The sequence below is a fragment of the Mchenga conophoros genome, linkage group LG17, assembly GCF_057382185.1.
Source record: "Mchenga conophoros isolate Kocher_MC1m ecotype Shallow Benthic linkage group LG17, M_conophoros_male_GT1.1, whole genome shotgun sequence".
Lineage (NCBI taxonomy): Eukaryota > Metazoa > Chordata > Actinopteri > Cichliformes > Cichlidae > Mchenga > Mchenga conophoros.
Window position 1 is genome coordinate 6,316,040 of NC_140542.1, and position 20,730 is coordinate 6,336,769.

General features: G+C 42.0%; 1 protein-coding gene across 3 annotated transcripts in view; it reads right to left on the reverse strand.

Annotated features, from left to right (window-relative positions):
• The window catches only part of lepr (leptin receptor), a 40,616-nt gene extending 22,156 nt beyond the window's left edge, over window positions 1-18,460 (reverse strand). The window contains exon 1 of one of the 3 annotated variants that reach the window (XM_085251424.1): window positions 18,346-18,460. In XM_085251424.1, coding sequence (XP_085107550.1) covers window positions 18,346-18,355 — 10 coding nt within the window. In that variant the 5' untranslated portion in view covers window positions 18,356-18,460. Of the gene's footprint in view, window positions 1-1,310; window positions 1,500-5,311; window positions 5,414-18,345 lie in introns of those variants that run through there. The other 2 variants (XM_085251427.1, XM_085251425.1) reach the window with 2 other exon arrangements.
• Between the last annotated feature and the right edge of the window lie 2,270 nt (window positions 18,461-20,730).

Sequence of the window (20,730 nt, forward strand, 5' to 3'; positions counted from 1 at the left end):
GTTGTAGAGACAGATTTCTCACCCACAGTCATTTGCATGTGAGATGGAAAACAAGGATTCCCTGCTTGCATCCATGTTACAGCATGTGGAATTTGGAGCCAGGATGTTAACATATGTTGAGAAACTTCTATGGACAAAATAGTGAAATAGGAATGTGCCATGCATTTAATACCTGCATCACACTCCGTCGCACAGAAGAATTCAACACTGACACGATTCTCGCTGATTTGCAACACCTCCTACAAAGACTTCAGATTAATCACAGATGTTAATAGGATCGCAGTCACGGTGTAAACAAACTCCTCTACCATATCACAGTGTACTGATTCGTTAAAGTACGCAGGCCTACCAAGAACCAATCAAAATCTCAAAATCACAAAAAGATTCTTCCAAAAACAATAAAGTAATGAATTCCATGTGATCAGCTGTTGCACCATCTTAAAACAGGATAAATAAATCGTGCATAAATACACACCCACGGCGTCGGAAAAAGACGTGAATGTGTTCAAATAATCCTACCTTTGCCCAGCGTGCAACCAAACATGTGCAGCAGAGAAAAAGCTCAGCTGTCAATAAAGTGATGCTCACTCATCATCATCATCATCATCATCATCTGCAGGTGGAACTGAGCAACTCAGGGCTGTTATTCATGCCCTTCTTCCTACTCTGAGCACTGTTGCCCCCCCCCCCCTTCTTTGGAAACAATTTAGATCAAGACGAGCATCTGAAACTATTTTCCACTTGCAGGACTCCTATCCGTGTCCTCCAGGGACTCCACCTCGCCAGCTATTCATCCATGTCTGACTCACACCCTGACTGAAGCTGCTTTGCACAGAGGCGCGCAGGGGCTTGTTTCCTCCCCTCCTTCCCATCAGCAGCCACAAAAGCAGGAACATAGTTTCTGCCAAGCTGCATCACAACAAGTTTAAAAAGTTTGGCTATTCCATTCTTAGACACTTTACAGAAAAATGTGCTCTGGAACAAGCATATCATAAAAAGTTCAAGTGAAAAAAAGTGAGAAATTAAGAGAAACTAAGAGAAAAGTTAGAGATGATGCCCAGAAATCACAATCTAAGAGAAAAGTAATAAAAGGCATTTATTATCAGGCGGCAGGTACAGAAATGACGGAGGGGGAAACACATGCCACTAAAAAACGTTAAAGCTGTCAGTTTGTCAGAAGTGGGCGAGTTAACTCAGCAGTTATTCCTCACTTCTGTGTGGAAAAATAGAGGACCGCACAGGAGCGTGAAAGGTCACAGGCAGAAACACGATCGGACACGGCTTTAGTAATAACGAGAAAGGGTTCTTACGTCGCTGCCGAAGAACTTCGTGTGCGCTTCATTCAGTTGAATTTAATCCTTTCTGAAGACCTGCGCGCCTCTATCACAGCTCACTCCCCGCTAACTGAGACCGAGGGTAGCGATCAGGATTTCCCAGTGACAGACGGGCAGTTTCCCCTCCCTCTCGCAAAACGAGCCGCTGCCCAGAACGAGATTGAAGGCGGCTGAAACAGCTAAAGAGCCGAGGGAGGCGGGAGAGCCTCCAGTGCCCGGCCCATCGTGATGCGTTCAAGACATCTGCGGGAATCCCACAAGAATCTACTACGCTGTTGCTCAAGGTCTAAACTCGAGTGCAGTTTTGAAATAATTTAACCCTCCTCCATTATTATATTGAATATAAAACATGCTTTGTAATAAGTATGACAAGATAAATGGAATCATTTGTTTAAAGTTAAAACTGACTAAATCCATCTATCTATGGATGAGTCTAGTTTATGCGTCTCTTTAGCCTGCCATATGTTTATAGATAGGGTAACTACTGTATCTGGGAAGTCTTTCACACCAATAACTGGAATACTGAAAGCCACTTGCACTCGTGGGCCATGAAAATGTGCAAAACGTTAATGACTTGGTTTGCCCTCTCCTTCCAGGTTTTCATTCCATTAAAAGCCCATAAAGTGTGTGAGCCAAGTAATTTTTTGCATATCCAAAATATCTGAGTGAAGCAGTAACTTGCTTTCTCTAGTCACGGTTCCGAAGCACCACTGTTATTAATTCTTCTGCTGTGAACCTGAATCTCAAACCTGAGTTTGAGATATATGTTAACTTTACAGTAAGCACTTGTTATACCCAGTGTTGGGACTAACGCGTTATTAAGTAACGCGTTAGTCCCAACACTGGGTATACCCGAGGGCTAAGCATCACACAGAATAAGGGCTTGTCTGATCCCTGCGCTCAGAGGGTCTCGCTAATAATTAAATAATTAATTATTTAATTATGAATAATTATTATGAATAATTAAAGACAGAGAATAAGAAATGTTACACCTGGGAGAAATTAACGGCTTTACAAGAGCACCATCACGAGGTTTGTTTTTTTTTTGTTTGTTTGTTTTTGACAGTAAGTTTGTCATTGGCCTTATGCGGTGATAAGCAAATTTTACTCCCTTCTTCTTGAGTAAAAAAAGAAAAAGACTGTCACTAAAGCACAAGTGAAACTGAGTCTGCTGATTGTATATGTGCAAACAGTCCAGTAGCCTACTTAGGGTTATTGTGACATGCAGCTTTTTCCTTTAATTTTGAATTACCTTAACAATTTCTTCTAGTCCTGGAAAAAAGAAAAAAGTTTCCCTGTCCACACCACGAAGTCAGCCTACTTTTCCAAATGCAAACAGGCAGTCTGTTATTTGAATGGAAGGTATGTCTGTATTATGATTAACTATACAGGGCTTTCACAGCAGTGAATGAATTTGTTGTTCTGAGTGATGTAGCACACAAGTGAAAATACAGAACTTACTTTATATATAATACCCGCTGTTCATTCATTGCCCCAAATGTGCCCCAAACAGAACACGTGGTAAATACACAGGCATGCTTTAATTTTCTGATTTGGCACTGTTTAAAACGTTTTGCAATACACCAGGTTTCCAGGACATCGGGACACTTTATCAGTAATCTTAATTCTGGCTGTATCCTGTCTGTCACGTGCATTGCAAATGATATTAAATGTAATGTAATAGCATTCATTAATCAGCGGCTGCCAAACTGACCAAAGCATTGTAGCTACATTTGTGGCAGCGCATGAAGTGAAACATAATGCTACTAATTAGTATTGCAGTTGGAATATGTGGTTATTGAGTTGACTAGTCTGTCTATAGGTGTGAATTCTAATTAGTTTAATTTAGAATCTGAGACATATGATTATATTCACTGTGACATTTCTTAAGGGGCACAGTGCGTGGGTGTATGTGAATAGTGTGACGATCCACAGTCCACTTGTGACTGTTAAGTCATTTTTCGGGTTCCAGTTTGCTTTTTAGATTTGATTTTTCTGAACTCTGACTAGGCTTAGGTAAGCCCAAGAGCAGCTCGGTTTCAAGCTGAAACTGCTCTCACATTACAGTTGATTGTGCAAGCAAATTATTGAGAAACATAATTGTGTTTCCTTGTGACAGTGACCTTTAGTTATCATAATCACTGTCACAGTGATTATGTGACAGTTTTTTTTTTTTCGCCTGTCCTGTTTGGCTCTTTTGCCATCAGAATTATTGTCTAAAGGTGAAGAAAGATGCCCAACGGATTTACTTTACCAAATGGACCATCCCAGCCTTGCCATAATGGTCTATTTGATTCACGTTTTATTATTTATTTTATTTTATTTTCACTTGTTAAATACGAGACAGACTTCACTGGGGAAAAGAAAGGGGAGAAAGAAAGGGAAAGAAAAACAGCAGGGAAGAGGGACGGGGATAAAGGGCAAAAAACAAAAACCAACAAAATAAGCAGACAAAAAATACAAATATCTGGATCACCTATTGAAAAAGAAAAAAAAAGAGAACAAGCAGAAGAAAAAAACAAGAGCAACATAATAAACAACATCACGATTATCTATGTGAATATAACAGTAAATACTAAATATTAAACATTATTGTGCAGCACGTAAGATCGACAGCGCACAGTGTGCTTTGAGGTAGGAGCCAAAAAGGGTGTAGTTTGTGTGTGTGAGTCCCCGTGTGTACAGCTGTGAGCATGGACGCGCTTGCATTTAAAAGGTTCCTTCATGTAATGATCTGCTAGATGGTGTGGGGGAGCCACAGCCCCGTCCACCAGGGCATGAAGCAGGTATGGAGGAGATCAAGACTCCAGACATCCAGAGGCCCTCAGAACACAAGAGACCAAGGAAGACCAACAGAGGGGCAGCCGCGCCACTGTCCCAGAAAGAGCTGAGGAGAGTCCCAGATGAGGGCTCACTCAGCAGCCGCAGCGGCCAGCTCCCCCGCTGACCCCAGTAGGCACCCCCATAATCTACAACCCGCCAGGGAGAGGGGGCCCAGGCCCCTCCGGACCGGGGCCTAGTTCGGCAGCGCCGCCTGGCCCCACAGAGCCCAGGACAGCCAACCCGACCCCACCACAGAGAAAACTGCACCCACCCCGTCATCCACTCATCTTCCAGACTACACAAGACAATAGACGCCCAGGCTGAGATCTTCCTCCACCTCTCCTGCATCTCCTCCTCCTGCAGAGAGAGTTCCTGAAGAGAGGAGACCTCCTGCAAGATGTAACAGCCTCCCCCACCAGTTGAAGAGCCCCACAGGTGGCTCAATGAGCCGGCGGAACCCTGCACCAGGGCTGGGCCCCCATACACCCACCCACCCACAACCCTGGCAACACACCAACCGGGACCCAATCCCCCAAGGCCAAGCCAGGGCCCCAGCCCAGAGATGGAGCGCCCCCAGAACCTCATGCCTGTCCCGGACCCACCCAGGGGCAGCCATGCTACCAGGTCAGTAACCCACGTCTGTCAGCACAGACCCTCCCCTAGCCCCGCTGCACGCAGCCACGAGGAAACCGTCACCGGAGAGCCAACAGAGCCCTTAACAGGCCATGACCGCAACCCCGGGTTGAACCCTCCAAGGAAGATGCTCCTGGCTTTTCATTTCCAAATGATACTTTCAGATGCAACGTTAACTGATTAAAGGCTTTTGCCTCAGTTTCACATCCTTCAAAGCTGCATGGAGAACTATGACGTTAATTAGATGTTTATTATTGTTACAGCGACGACAAGAAAGGTTTTTTGGTTTTACTCAAACCCTGACATTTAGGTGAACACAAAATATATGCAGTAATACACTCCTTTGAATCTTGTTCAGGAGGTAGGGACAACAATCATATGTGAAAGACTCACTGAGCAAGGCTGGAAATGCTTTTCAAAGATATCAATCCATCAATTTTAGCGTAAACACTGCAGAGAAACTTTAGAGCAGAGAGGACACTGAAAAGCTAAAATAGGCTAACAAAGACATTCACACTTACATTCTTATATGCCACATCATCTGACTCGCATGCCTTTGGATTTTCACAGGGAAATGGAGCATGTGGATGATATCCAGAGCGACATGAGGAACAGATTAAATGTTGTCAGAGACTGCAGCTGGCCCAGCAGCTCTTTACTGAGTGGCAGGAAGGACGGATGTGTCAACATGTGCGTAGTAACGTTTGCATCTGGGGACTAAATGACAGATAATACCCTCACAAATATAGTAGTGCTAGTGTGCATGTGTATGTGTGTGCCATAGTGAGATAGTGCCTGCAGTCACTATAAGCCATTATGACGTAGAAAGGATGCGTCACTGCATAAACCGCCTTTGCAAAAAAATGAGGAGATTAATTTGCAAGGGGAGTTCCTTGATCTGCGTCATGATAGAGGTGCATCACCTCGCTTTCACAGCCCACCGGTCTTTATGGAGATTGATTTGGCTCATTGTTTTCAGCAGCCTGCGCTGCACTGTCGCTATACTTATACTGCAGGGATGCTTGGAAGAATCTGGTTTCACACATTCAAAATCCACCCACATGAGCGTCAAACAGGAGTAAAAGGACGAGAGATGACAAGTATGTTTGGTTTTCCTGCTGCTGCATTTGTCTTTAGTTACTTTTTGTCAATTTATGTGAGAAAACATATGATTCAGCTGCTTGATGGAAAACAAGTGTAAAATGCTTTTTTCCTACTTTTGGACCATTTTTAAATGGTAAATGGTAAATGGTCTGTATTTGTATAGCGCTTTACTTGGTCCTAAGTACCCCAAAGCGCAAATGTTTGAATAGTGTTATTCACACTTACAGACGACATTACTCATAAAGACAACATGCTTTGGATTGTGGAAAAACAGCAAACTGCTGCCAAAGTTAATAGCTTTTTTTAAACCCAGATCGCTTCAGCTGACATTCTTGCTGTTGGGGATATTTGACATTTTTCATGGCACTTTCAAAGAAAGTTAGTGAAAAATTAGATGTGTAGTGTCTGACATTGTACATAAAACTGGGTTAAAATCTAAGGTTCAGTGATTAACAGACCAGTGGAAAGACAGCCTCACCAAAAGCATGACATCATCCTCTGGAATGACATCATGCTAACGTGTGTGCAGCAGTGACAACACCAACTGGTATGCTGGTATTAATAAAAATAATCTAATTATAAATCTAATTTTTAAAATTACAAGCTCAGCATCTGATGAGTGACAGGAGCAGTTTCTTTGTTCTTTTTTTTTTTACCACAAGGATCCGGCCTGCATGTGCTTTCTGTGCTGATGTTCAGTCTTTGAGGTGGTTGCTCTTTGTTGAGGGGATTAGACAAACCCTGATGTTCAGTAAGAAAAGGAAGAAGATAACTGCTCCTACATGCATCGCATTACCATGTGAGTAATTGTTCCTTATACAAACTGAAACGACCACTATTACTATTAAACTAATGCACATCACATCATGGAACACATTTTTTTAAAAATATAATAGAAACCTCAACTAAAATCCACCAAAAAAATAAATCTCAGTTGATCTAATTGATCAATATCTTTTAATAGTAAAAAGTTATTAAAAAAACAAAACAGAAATGTCACAAATAGTTTGACGTGACGCCATGCACCATCTCACCAACAAGCCAAATGCTGTCAGAGAAGGGGGGGATCAATCCATGTCCGTGCTGCTTATGTCCACATGAATTGTTTGTTGTACAATATTTTGTATGAGCCACTAAAAAGTAGGTGGATGACCTGACAAGAGATCTACAGTATCATTGCTGCAGCAGATGAGTCACACACGGTCTCAACATTATGAGTGGATGCTGTCTAACAAACACCCCCCAGTGGCTTGAAGCATAAAGATGCCTCTGCGTCTCACAGGTTGGGAAGCCATTCATGAATAGTTAAACACATGGCATGCTGAAAAAACCTTTGGGGAGGAGATTGCATAGCGAGAGGATGAGGTCATCCTTAAGTCTGGTAAGGATGATGTCACTTGAGGGGAATGATATCATCTCTTCATTTTAAATGCATGATGTACATGTTTTCATCCCCTTCTACGTGAATTCAAATCACATTCAAAAGAGTGACTTCAAATTCATGCTTGCTTTGTACCCTAGCTTTCCATATTAAGCTGTGACCCTTGCATCTATAATTTCATCATGAAAGAGAGGAAATAAGGCAGGAAATAGAAACAGATAAATCGCTATTGTTAGAGTGTGTGTTCCACAGAAATTACTCATCTGCCATGTTTTTGTTTTCAGCTATTCTCTGGAAGGAACCCGTTTGCAGTTGGCAGGAAGGCTTATCTTTCTATAGAAATTTTATACTTCTTCAGTATTCTTAACTGTGAATTTTAAAGGAGTAAAGAGAAGACAAAACAAAACACAACTCACAAACACGCGTTGTCGTCCTGGAGCTGCTTTTTCTTGGAAAGAGAGAGCGATAGGGCAAGAGGCCAAATTATGCAGAGCAAGAGGAGCAACAGTAAACTGTGTAGATATGTGCATTAATTCATTATTTATTTTCTACACTTCTTGTGTGCCATAAGTGATCCCATAACATAATATAATATATAAAATATTGTGTATATTGCATTGTTGTGTCTATTAGACCCCATTCCCGCAAGACTGCTCAAAGAAGTCCTACCATTAGTTAATACTTCAATTTTAAATATGATCATCTATCTCTAGATATCACTAAGTACTGCACTCCTTTAAAATGGCAATAATTACACATTTACTTAAAAAGGCATCACTTGACCCAGATATCTTAGCTAATTACAGGTAGTTGTAAAATAGCTGGCTGATCATCTGCAGAGGAATGGTTTATTTGAAGAGTTTCAGTCAGGCTTCAGGGCTCATCAAAGTACAGAAACTGATTTAGTGAGGGTTACATGTGGTCTTCTTATGGCCTGTGACAGTGCCAATAAGAAGGATCAAATCTGTGCTTCTCCAGCTAGACCTCAGTGCAGTGTTAGATACTGTTACTGTTGACCACAGTATTTTATTATAGAGCATGCTGTATGAATTAAAGGTACTGTGCTGGTTTAAATCATATCATAGACTCTAATTTGTTAATGAGGAGTCCTCTTCACACACTTTGTTTAATTATGGAGTTCCACAGGGTTCTGTGCTAGGAACAATTGTGTTTGCATTACATATGAGGCTTCTTCCTGTTAAAAGGGGGTTTTTCCTCCCCACTATTGTCAAGCACTTGCTCAAAGGGGTCATTCGATTGTTTGGGTTTTCTCTGTATTATTGTATGATCTTTTCCTTCCAATATAAAGCACTTTGAGACGAGTGCTGCTGTGATTTGGTGCTATATAAATAAAATTGAACTGCATTGAATTGTTGCCTTTTAACAAGAAGATCCTGGACTCTAATTCACTATCTGGTCTGTATGCAGTTTGCATGTTGTCCCCGCATTTCGGTGAGTTCTCCGGCTTCTTCCAACAGTCAAAAGACATACAGTTAGAGGGGTTGGGTTAACTTATGGTTTAAATTGGTCATAGGTGTGAGTGTGATTGGTTATCTAGGCCTGTCGTGACTTGTCCAGGGTGTACCCTGCCTCTCACTCCATTGCAGCTGGGATAGGCTCCAGCCCCTCTTGGAACCCTAAATTGGACAAGTTTGGAAAAATGGATGGACGTAATATAACTAATTTATTTATTATATGGTATTTTCCACTGGGGAAATTTTCGGCCCATGCTTACGGGAATACATTTTCCCTTCCAACTCCCATCTTGAATTTTCTAATTCTAAAGATGTGAATGAGTATCTGTGCAGTTCAATACAGAACATCAGATGTTTTTAGTGTGTTTGTGCTCAGTGTGCAGAATATACTGTTGAGCTCTCTGTTTTCATGTCTGTGGAAGGTCCTTGGACTGGACATCCTTGTTTCCACTGGCATTTTGCCCAGGCCACACTATGAATGTCCCTGTTAGAAACGCAGTCACGCCTAGCAGGCAGCTGCCTTGCTGCTGAGCAGAAGAAATCCTGAAAGTTTGCCAAACACACACCTTTGCCCTCATGGGTTTTTTTTTCTGAAAAGACATGACCACTCAGTAGTTGAGGGCACATGCTTGTTATATCATGAATTTGATTCTTCATCATATGTGCAGCAGTGTGTACTGACAAAAGCGTGCTTTCCCAGTTCACAGCTGTAACACGTGTTTCCTTACGGGATGTGCTGGCAGAAATACAAGCTGACACTGCTTCTGTCATTAGCTCTTGTTTGTACAGCCAAAATCTAAAATAAAAACAGGCCAATCTTTGGAAGCCACACCAGCAGAATATTACTAAGACACATGCTACCCACCTGAACATTGTTGAGACAAGCACACAACACAGTCTGGAATGTGGGGCCTCCCTGCTGCTGCGGAATCAGGGCGGTCTGCTTCTCCCCACCCCAGGGAAAAGGGTAACACCACCTGGGTCTGGGTGCAGTTTCCCCCTCCAGGGGCAAGGGTACCTAGACCCAGGGCTTAGAGTACGCTTGGGGAGTGTGATTGTGTGTACAGTGTCTCTCTATGTCCATCTCCACGTTGGGTGAGTGTTGAGTAATTGCATATGAGAGCATGAGGGTGGGAATGGATGTTTGTATCTGTGTGTGCCTGTTTGTCTGTGTCCATATGTCAGGTTGGGTATCAGACGCCACCTCTCTGGGGACATCCCAGGTCCTCCGAGGTATGAAGGTCTATCTCCCCCCACCACTTCCCCTGCCAGTGGCAGACGCCCTCAGACATCGGTGCGTTGGTGGTTCTTTGTGTCTGGGGATGGGCACCCAGGTACACACCGGCTCACTCCTTGGTGGCTGCTTGTCGGGGCCTGGAGCCTGGGGCCCGCTTGGGCCACTTCGGGGGTGGGGTGCCCTCAGCCTCTCGGCCTCGGGCTCGGTCACTCTGGCACAGCTGGCTGCCAGCGGAGCTCACGGGCACGTCACTGCAACCCCTCCTGGCTTCTGCTCCGCGGCTGCTGAGTGACCCCTCATCTGGGACTCTCCTCAGCTCTTTCTGGGATAGTGGCGCGGCTGCCCCTCTGTTGGTCTTCCTTGGTCTCTTGTGTTCTGAGGGCCTCTGGATGTCTGGAGTCTTGATCTCCTCCATACCTGCTTCATGCCCTGGAGGACGGGGCTGTGGCTCCCCCACACCCTCTAGCAGATCATTACATGAAGGAACCTTTTAAAAACAAGCTCACAGGTGTACACACGGGGACTCACACACACAAACTACACCCTTTTTGGCTCCTACCTCAAAGCACACTGTGCGCTGTCGATCTTACATGCTGCACAATAATGTTTGATATTTAGTATTTACCGTTATATTCCCATAGATCATCGTGATGTTGTTTATTCTATTTATTCTCGTTTTCTTCTGCTTGTTTTCTTTTTTCGTTCTCAACAGGTGAAATTTAAAAAGTATCTACTGTTATCTACTGTTAGCTAGTTAATTGTAATGGTGTTGTTTTTATTATGTTGCTCTTTGTTGTTTGTTTTCTCTTCTGGTTTTTTATCTCCATACAGGTGATCCAGGTGTTTTGTTTGTTTTTCGTTTTTTTTCTTCTCCCCTTTCTCACCCTCTCTTCTCCCTTCTATTTTTTTTCTCTCCCTCTCTTTCCCTCATTCTTTCTCCCTGTCCTATCCCCCAGTCATGTCTGTCCCGCCTTTAAAAAACGAAAATAAAATAAATACATAATTATAATAAAGGTCAATCAAATGGACCAATATGGCAAGGCCATGATGATCCTAAAGATCCAAACGGGACAGGCAAAAAAAAAAAGCACACAACACACTGCAACACAGGCACTCCCTGATGGCACTAGCCTATCCCAGTGTAGGTAATCTGAAATATTTTGACATTGTTATTTTTTCACTTGCGCTTTATTTTCTCTTCAGAAATGTGCAAGTGTGTGGCACAGCTGCACATTAGATGCAGTGTCTGCCACTTCTTTTTTTTTTTTTTTTTGCCTGTCCCATTTGGCTCTTTTGCCATCAGAATTGTTGTCTAAAGGCAAAGAAAGATGCCCAACGGATTTACTTTACCAAATTGACCATCCCAGCCTTGCCATAATGGTCCATTTGATTCACCTTTTATTGTTTATTTTATTTTCACTTGCTGAATACGGGACAGACTTGAATGGAGGAAAGAAGGGGAGAAAGAAAGAGGGAAAGAGAAACAGCTGAGAAGAGGGACGGGGGAGAAGGGCAAAAAACAAAAACCAACAGAATGGGCAGAAAAAAAAAGAAAAGAAAAAAAATGCATATATCGATCACCTGGATCACCTGTTGAGAAAGAAAAAAGAAAACAAGCAGAAGAGAACAAGAGTAATAGAACAAACAACATCACAATGATATATGGGAATATGACAGTAAATACTAAATATTAAACATTATTGTGCAGCAATAATTTAGAAGTGTCTGCCACTTCTAAAAGAGACTGGCAAAGAAAATAGCCAAGAGGCAGAAAGAAAGTGTGAGTCAGGCAGTCCAGCTCAGCCAGTCACTTATGTGCACAAAGCCCCAGAAACAGCTCTGGGTGCCAATATACTTTCACTGAATTTGCAACAGGTGACGAAGCTTTCAACATTAAGGCCTCCTGGCCCACTCATAACACTGTTGAACCATTAAAAAAATAGATTTAGCAAAAAAAACCCAAAACAAAATAAAGATGTACCTTGGGCTCAATGGTGTTATTGCAATGTGTTTCTGCTCTTTGTGCTCTTTGATTGGTCGATAAATTGACTAACATTGGAAACAGTCATTTGTTTCTAGCTTTCTGTTCTTATTTTCTTACTTTGGTGACCCTCCTGTGTTTTTGTTGAACAGATTTGCCTTTGTGCTGCTACACAGATGGAGGTCGATGATATCATGTGCACAGTTATGACGTAATAACCCCACCCGCTCCGAACAGGTTGTGTTGTGCGTGTGTGACAGAGAGAGAGAGAAAGAGAGCAAGAGAGAGTATTAGTGTGCAGCCCTCAGGTCTCACAGGAGTCATTGAGAGAGCTGCAGCGAATACATTTCATTCGATTTGTAAAGATCTGTGCTCCTCAGCTGGCACAAACACCGCCTGGAAAACAAAAAGCACTGAGTTATTTTGTGTGTGTGTGTGTGTGTGTGTGTGTGTGTGTGTGTGTGTGTGTGTGTTGGGGATGGGGGGGGGGGGGGGGTGGAGCGGGCATGATGAAAAACCAGTGACTGCCAGATGTAAGTGGATCCATCTGGCTGTGACACCAGGAAGGCTTGAAGATGAACTCGCGTGGGGTGGAGCTGTTTAGCATCAGAGGCCATAGCAAAGGCCTTGGGGGCCCAGTTGAGATGAGTATTGCCTACTCATCTTGTAGTCGTGTCTTTCTTTTTTTCTATCACCCTCTCTGTCCTTTTCCCTCTGGCTCCTACAAATCAGCGCACAGTCCGCAGCAGCAGGCATGACAATGTGCTGACACGAGAACACTGTACTGACTCTCACTTTGTTGTCCATTCTGCCAGAACCACATCATCAGCGCCTGATAGAATGACTTATAAAACCACAGCCTTTCTCTGGTGCACAGTTTCACTCTTATTTCTGTGCACACATGCGTGCGCACACACACACACACACACACACACACTGTGTTTTCATGTCTTGTGGGGACATCTAATTGACATAATGCTTTCCCTGGCCACTTACCCATCAAAAATGAATGCCTAACCTTAACCCAAATGTAACCCTGACACTGAAACCATATTTTGAGTCTCAAAAATGCCTTCAAACTCGTGAGGACCAGGATTTTGTCTCCATAAGGGCTGTTGGTCCCCACAAGTATAGTAAACTTTGAATTTTTGGTCCCCACAAAGACATGAATACACACTCACACACACACACTGACACACTGAGCCAGTGTGTCGCTGATTCTGTCCAAAGTAAATTATGTTTTCAGACACTCACACAGCTTCTCTCTTACTTTTTCCTTTGAGAGACGAGAAACTCTTTAAAGGATCATTTCTCTTCTTTCCACCTTCCAGGGCAGAACACAAATATGGAAAGAATTAGCGAGAATAGGAGAAAAGAGGATTCCCAGAGCAAAACTTGTGCGTCATCAGATTTGATTATCTCGAACCCGGTGCGCTGGCCCTCGCGGCAATAGTGATAAAACAGTAAAGAAGTGAAGTGGAGTCAGGCAACAAGACCAGTAGTTGACTATCATCTGACGTCTAATATCATGACAATGAGTCTTTTGTTTCCTGCAGTGATTTAGTATTTTAAATCTTTAAGTAGACTTTCAGGCTGAATAAACTGAAACAAATTGCCTGTCATTCCCAAGTCATGTTTGATCAAATAATTTATACTACTGTATTGTTTAAGCACATACAGAACTCATTGAGATCAAATCAGATTGTCTCTGGTGTCGGCTTTGGCAACTTAAACTCACACACACTCGGGGAAAAAATACTCCAGTTCCAAGGGAACATTTATGAAACAGGTGTGTGGCACTGGTAAAAATTCAGTCTGTGCAGCATGAACATATTGTAAAGCAAGTTCACATAAACCTAGACTTAGAGCTTTTTATTGTCATTGTGCAGTTTATTGCATAGCGAAATTGGTTAGCTGGATCACAAAGGTGCAAAAGTAAGAAGAGAAAACGATATACAACGAAGGGAAAAAATAAATAAATAATAATAAAAAAATAAAAACCAATATATATGTATACATATATGTGAGTGAAACTGTATACATGATGTATGCGTAAGAAACATTGAAACAGAAACATTGTGTGGCTGTATACAAGGGCAGTTATAAAATGTAATAAATACATAAATAAGGGTGCAGGGGCTATGGTCATTTAGGAAATATATAACTCCTCTACTTCCTTCTAACTCAAGAAAGCCTACAGATAGCTGCAAAAGCAATAAGAAAGGGGAAACCGAGCCCATGCAGCATTGTTTCCCTTGGCCTGTGCCCAGCCAATTTTTACATATTGAGAACACATTATTGTGGACAGAAGGGCTATAACAGAAACATTAGTAGTAGTTGTAGTTGTTTACTGATTAACTAAGACTATCGATCAAACATATCTAGGAGGAAAAAGTAGCAACATGCCAGTGAGGAGTCTTCACAAACAGCCCAAGCAGGCAACAAAACTGGGTTAGAGTGTTTCTAAAAAGAAGCTAAATGTAATTCAGTCACTTCTCTTTTTGTAACACCAGCTCTGTTGTCTGTCTAGTCACTCCCACACTCATTAGCAGCTTCATTTTCTATGTTTAACTCTAGAACTCTGCTGTCCTGCTGCTGGCCTGTTAAAACTACCTGCTTTAAAATATTCGCCTGTTTTTGCTCAGCAGCAAAGCTTCCATTTCTCCTTAATGCATTTGAGCATGTGCAGTTTTACTAAGATGGCTCAGATTAACAACAATAGATTTTTGGCGGGCTGATGTCAACGCAGAAAAACTATGTGAGGACAGGTTCTGAATTACCAGGCCTCTTTTTTTGACTTTGTTTCAGAAAACACAGATGTTGACGTCTCTATGACGGATTGTAAATATTCGACCTGAATAATGTGAAACACGTCAAGATGACCTTACACAGTGCGTAGCTGAAAGGTTACATTTGTTAACAAATGGCTCTTTGAGGAAGTTCTGTGAGAAGTAAAGCAGCAACAAACACACAGACATTAATCCAACAAAATCTAATACCAAAGTCTCTGCACATAAATAAATAATATAATCAGGTCAACAGAGGAGCCTTCATCGCTGTCATCTACGCTGCTCTGCATCCTGCACCCCTGACTGGATACTAATAGGTAGCTAAGCAACTGCTGAATGCTAATGGCAAACCTAATGTCAATAAACATATCCAGGGCCATTTTTACTGAATACATGACACTAAAGTCTTTATCAACTCAAATTAAACTGGAAAACCAGGCTATCAGTAAGTGTAAATGATACTCACTCACTCTGTGCTGCTGATTTTGTGTGTGGCAAGCCTCCCATAAAATAGCAGCTTTAGGATATAAAACTGGAATAGACTATTGAAAAGGTAAAAGCCAATAAAAAAAATTAAAGAAAACCACTCTCTTCCTTTTGCACTCCACATAAGCACAGGAATCTGCACCACAGTCATCATGAAACTATAAGTACTTAGAGGAAATTAAAGTTTGAAACAGTTAAACCAGGGGGGGGCGAGGAGCTCCGATAAATGCTGGAGTTTGTTTTATATCAATAAATCAGAATCTTGTGTTTACCAACAGTTTGGCTTAATGTCCACAATTCCCCCAGTTTTTCAGTTGCCTGTATGTGAGTTTCTTTTTCATTCTTAAGGTACTCGTGTTAAATTAGTCAGCTGCAAGCTGTCAAGTGCACGCAATAACATCCTTGTGGGTTTCTGTTTGAGTAATGCCTTAATGTCTCACTGCATCCGTTGAGCACCACTGAGAGCATCACTTTGGTTGTTATAACGCCTCGCAGGGACGTATCATTTGAGATGCAAACTTTCTTCCAGTGCCATCCTGAATGAATGCTCTATATCTATTCTTTCAAATCAAATTCTCCTGGCGCAGGTCATAGAATCCCCTTTTTTATTTCAGTGTTTTCCAAGCAAAATGGCTTATTGAACCTCGAGTTATATTTGCAGTCTGAAGCTGTAAACCATTGAGGCTATCGGTTCAGTTTCAAACTCATTGTCATTATAATCAAGCTTTCCTCCAGGCTTAGAGTGACATTTAAAACATAAAAACTGTGTAAATAATCATTTTTAATAAGAGTAAAACACTTACTGCAACTCACTGGAACTGCAACACTTACAGTAATGGAAGGAACAAAACTTCTAACCAACGTATTTTTTCACCTTTTTGAGTATAGCTTGACCTTTCCTATGGCGTTCAGCAGTGACTAAGCAGAGCTTGGTAGAAATCAGTATGTGCACGTGTAACTGCACATGGGTTTGTGTGTGTTATCAGAAAACAGATTATCAGAAAAATAAACGAACCACGTCACATAACAGCCTTAATAGAAATTGTGGGTGAATTAGTGTCCGAGAAAGAGGAACAGTGTATGGGTGCCTGTAAATGGCATATAAATGAACGAGCAAACAAAACGAGGACTGCGATAATGGCAGAAAATGGAAAAAGTGAAGCCGAAGCAACACAGAGAATGAAGCAAAGCACAGAAACTCATTTCATTATATTTATCTACTTGGAAAAAAATATATATTTTCCAATAAGTGAATACTGGGTCATGCCTTCCTTCCTAGAATATTTGCACCTCTACATAGCTAAAAGCATTAGCATCATATCACACTGACATAAACCGATATAAACTCATAAACAGGTGGGATGAAGTATTTTGTTGTGGGACGCGCAGCACCGGAACATTTGGTGATCATATACTTCAAGCTGCTGATTCACAGGAGAGACGGAAGACAAGCAGACACACTGAGGCATGGGAACATCAGAATGGTACGCTTCAAATTAGCGTCCTGATGAATGCCAGGACCAAAGGGTTCTCAGCAGAGCAATGCACTGTAACAAGATGATCAAAGGTATTCACATCATCCATCGGGGGTTTATCTGATCGGGGTTCTCCAAAAGAAGTAAAAGTTTCTTTGTTTTGTTTTTTCAACTTAAATTTGCTGCATATATGTCAAATTTTATCTTCCCGTATCCTTTTTAGACAGGAAGGATTTGTATTTCAAATAATGCTTCCTAGGTTACTTTCTTTTTTTCCATCTAATCTCTTGCTCATCCTTTGCATCTGTCAGCTTTCAGACTAAACAGAGCTGTGTGTATCCACACAGAACTCCCTCACACACACACACAGAGTTTATCTTAATGTTTACACCACGGGCGGGCGGACGGACGGACGGACGGACGGACGGACGGACGGACAGACAGACAGACAGACAGACAGACAGACAGACAGACAGACAGATAGATAGATAGATAGATAGATAGATAGATAGATAGATAGATAGATAGATAGATAGATAGATAGATAGATAGATAGATAGATAGATAGATAGATAGATAGATAGATAGATAGATAGATAGATAGATAGATAGATAGATATTATTTAGACAACTGCGTTTCAAGTGAGCAAACAGCATCACCATGGAGATGTCCGTAACCATTACCTCACCTTTTGCTCTCAAAATTTAAATAACAGAGTTTGTGCAGCTGGCTTCATTCTGCATCCAGCAGAATAGCCACAGCTCTTATTGCTAACACAGAGTGAAAAACTATAGTGGCTCCTTCTCCAAACGCCAGCTACTAAAGTGTCGATCGAAGCCAGACAGTTTCTTGCCTCAGGCTTGTCTGAAATAGTTGTGTGACATGGGCACCTGATCTCAGCCTAAAAAGCACGAGTATAAAAATGTTAGTGTTTTCACTGCTGAAGACACAATGCTCCTGATGTGAATCTCCACGCACATTGTTTTACATAAATGAAATGTGTTTGCCATCCAACCAGCAACAGAGCCATGCTGCCAAATTTACAGTTTTTTCTGATTGCTTAAGCACATTTTTTGTAACTATTGGCTAATTTTGCAAAACTCTACACACAAATAAGAAAACCTGTCACCCAATCATCAAAACATTGTAGTTCTCTTGCAAAAGCAAACACAGCTAGATTAACTCTTCACACCTTCATAAAAATGGTGTTTCCGTATCAAACAGTACACACAAGCCATCATCTACTAAGCACACAATGCGCCAACTGCACACTGATGGTATGAATACAAAACACATCTGGCTTTTGCTTTCTCTGTGCACAAGGTAGGCCATGTCAGTTTGAGCTCATACTTCTGTCATAGATCCATAAGCATAGAGGGATCCAAACTTCAAGTACATCAAAACAAACACAAGTGTTTATTTCCAAGTATAGGATTATTTGCAATCGCCATAATGACTATATGGGTTACTTGGTCTGCAGTGAACATGCTTCCTCTGCCCCAGCATCTGGTCATCTAGCAATTCTGTAAAGTAACAATTTCAGTATTTTCACATCAATGGTATTGGTGTGTTTCTCATTGGCATATGGCAGTGCTACAAATCTTTGTGCGAAGTGACTGTACTCACCGATTCTCATTTCAAGATGTCCTTATGGTGCTTGCTACAGTGTAGCGGCTCAGTTTAGGCTGGACCCGTTGGCCAGCTACCCTCAGGGTCATTCCACGGTTGATTACATGGTCCACTATTGTAGCTCTGATGTCATCAGCAATTCTATTTCTTACTCTTCCTACCCTTCCTCTCCCCCCCTCCTCATCTTCCTCTCCCCCCTCCTCGTCTTCCTCTTGCTCCTCCTTGTCCTTGTCGTCCTCTTCATCCTACTTCTTCACCTCCACGTCCTCTTCCTCGGCCTCCTCTACTTCTCACTCTTTCTGCTCCCTCCATTGTACTCCGCACACACAGCTTACCTGTATTATAGTGCTTAGGCTGATTGCAAAGTGAACTAATTATCTAAAAAAGTTTTCACATGTGAAAGTGTGCCAGACAGTTGGCAAGTTAGTGTTAATGATAGCCATACATGTGTATACTTTTGCTAGGAGTGTGTTGGAAATTTGGTAATTGAGTGTTGTGCAGTGAATTGTGCCTACAGTTTTGCAAAGTGTGTGTTACAAAATTGCAAACTGAGTGCAAAGCAGTTTTTGTGCTTTTAGTTTTGCAGACTCAGTGAGTGGTTTTGCTATAAGTCTGAATAGTTTTAGAGATTGTGCTACAGGAATCACAGTTAGGGTTTAAGCATTCAGAAAAAACTGTATTTCCAAGTCAAAACGAAATAGTAATTTCACTGAGGAAAAAAAAGAAATCAGTCTACATCGTGTCGTCTCTCTGGATCTGGCCACAAAATCTTTTCTACATCACATGAAATGTCCTCTAGTCGAAGGCACTGGGGAAAATATCTTCTGGACTTTTACATCTATGGTATTGTTGTGTTTCTCATTAGAATATGGCAGTGCTACAGATCTTAGTGCAAAGTGACTGTACTAACCGATTCTCATTTCAAAACGTCCTTATGATGCTTGCTACAGTGTAGCGGCTCAGTTTAGGGTGAACCCGTTGGCCAGCTTCCCTCAGGGTCATTCCACGGTTGATTACATGGTCCACTATTGTAGCTCTGATGTCATCAGCAATTCTATTTCTTACTCTTCTTACCCTTCCTCTCCCTCCCCTCCTCGTCCTCCTCTTGCTCGTCCTTGTCCTTGTCATCCTCTTCGTCCTACTTCTTCACCTCCACGTCCTCTTCCTCGGCCTCCTCTACTTCTCACTCTTCCTGAATATATATCTGAATATCCCATCATTTCCTGTTTTATTTTGTAATCCTTGGTTCTCATGCATCCTAGCTAGTTTAACTTTGGTACTTTGCTCTTTTACCAACAAGTTTATCCCCCATCTTTCCCCTGTTCCTAATTATTCCTCCTAGTGCAGCTCCCAGATGGTCATTACCCTCTGCAGTCTACTTTTCCCAGTCTCTTTTTGTTTAGTTTTCTTGGGTTTTTGCAATTGATCTATTCAAATATTTTTCTTTTCATTCAAATACCAACTCACTAGCCTCCTAAAGCGAACACTACTACACTTTTGCTTGTGTCAACGCACAGATTGAAAACAATTCAATCCCACTTGATTTCTGGCCACAGGTGTAAGTGTGCCACTAAAATTTGGAGAGAAAATAAGTAAGAACACAGCGGAGCTCTGACATTTTATCAAGACAGAAAGTTTGTGGTGATTAATTAAATTAAAGTGAGGCAGAATGAAAGAAAGTGAGAAACTGTACATATAAAGACCGAGGGAGGGGAATGTACCGTTTCAGTATAACAAATGGAGCGCAGAGTGATGAGAAACACAAGGGAGATCAACCATGTATGACAGTTACTTCTCCAAACAACCAACCAACGAACCGTCAACACAAAATCAACTTCAGTGACACGGGCGGCCTTTGCAGTCTGTCAGGCTTCATACAAGATTATGTTCAGTCTTATGGAATGTTGCGGTGTTTACAGTTACTCACCAGCAGCCCCACACCACCAGATATCCAGAAGTGAAAGATAAAAAAGTTTGTTTCCAGCTGATACGGCCAACATTTGAAGTTGGACATTTTAAAGTCCCACACGGAGAGAGAGCGCTTTATGCGGAGCAACATGTCGCTAGGCATCAGGTGCTATTTCTGATACAGGCTATCAGAATACACACCAATCCCTCACAACACCACACACAGGACAGGGTGTAAATACACGAGACAATCATCCATGTAACTGTTGGAGTGGGTGCCACTCAAGTGTAGATGGCACTGAGGATAAAAGCCATCTCTATTTTTGTGTACATGTAAGTGGACTGGATGTGTAAGCCTCTAGCTGTGGGCACACAGAGATCTCAGTGACAAGCCTACCTTCTGTGAAGGGCCTCCTCAAATTTTCCCCTCTGCCTAAGCTACTGTGGGCTTTGTGTCTGTGTGTGTGTGCATGC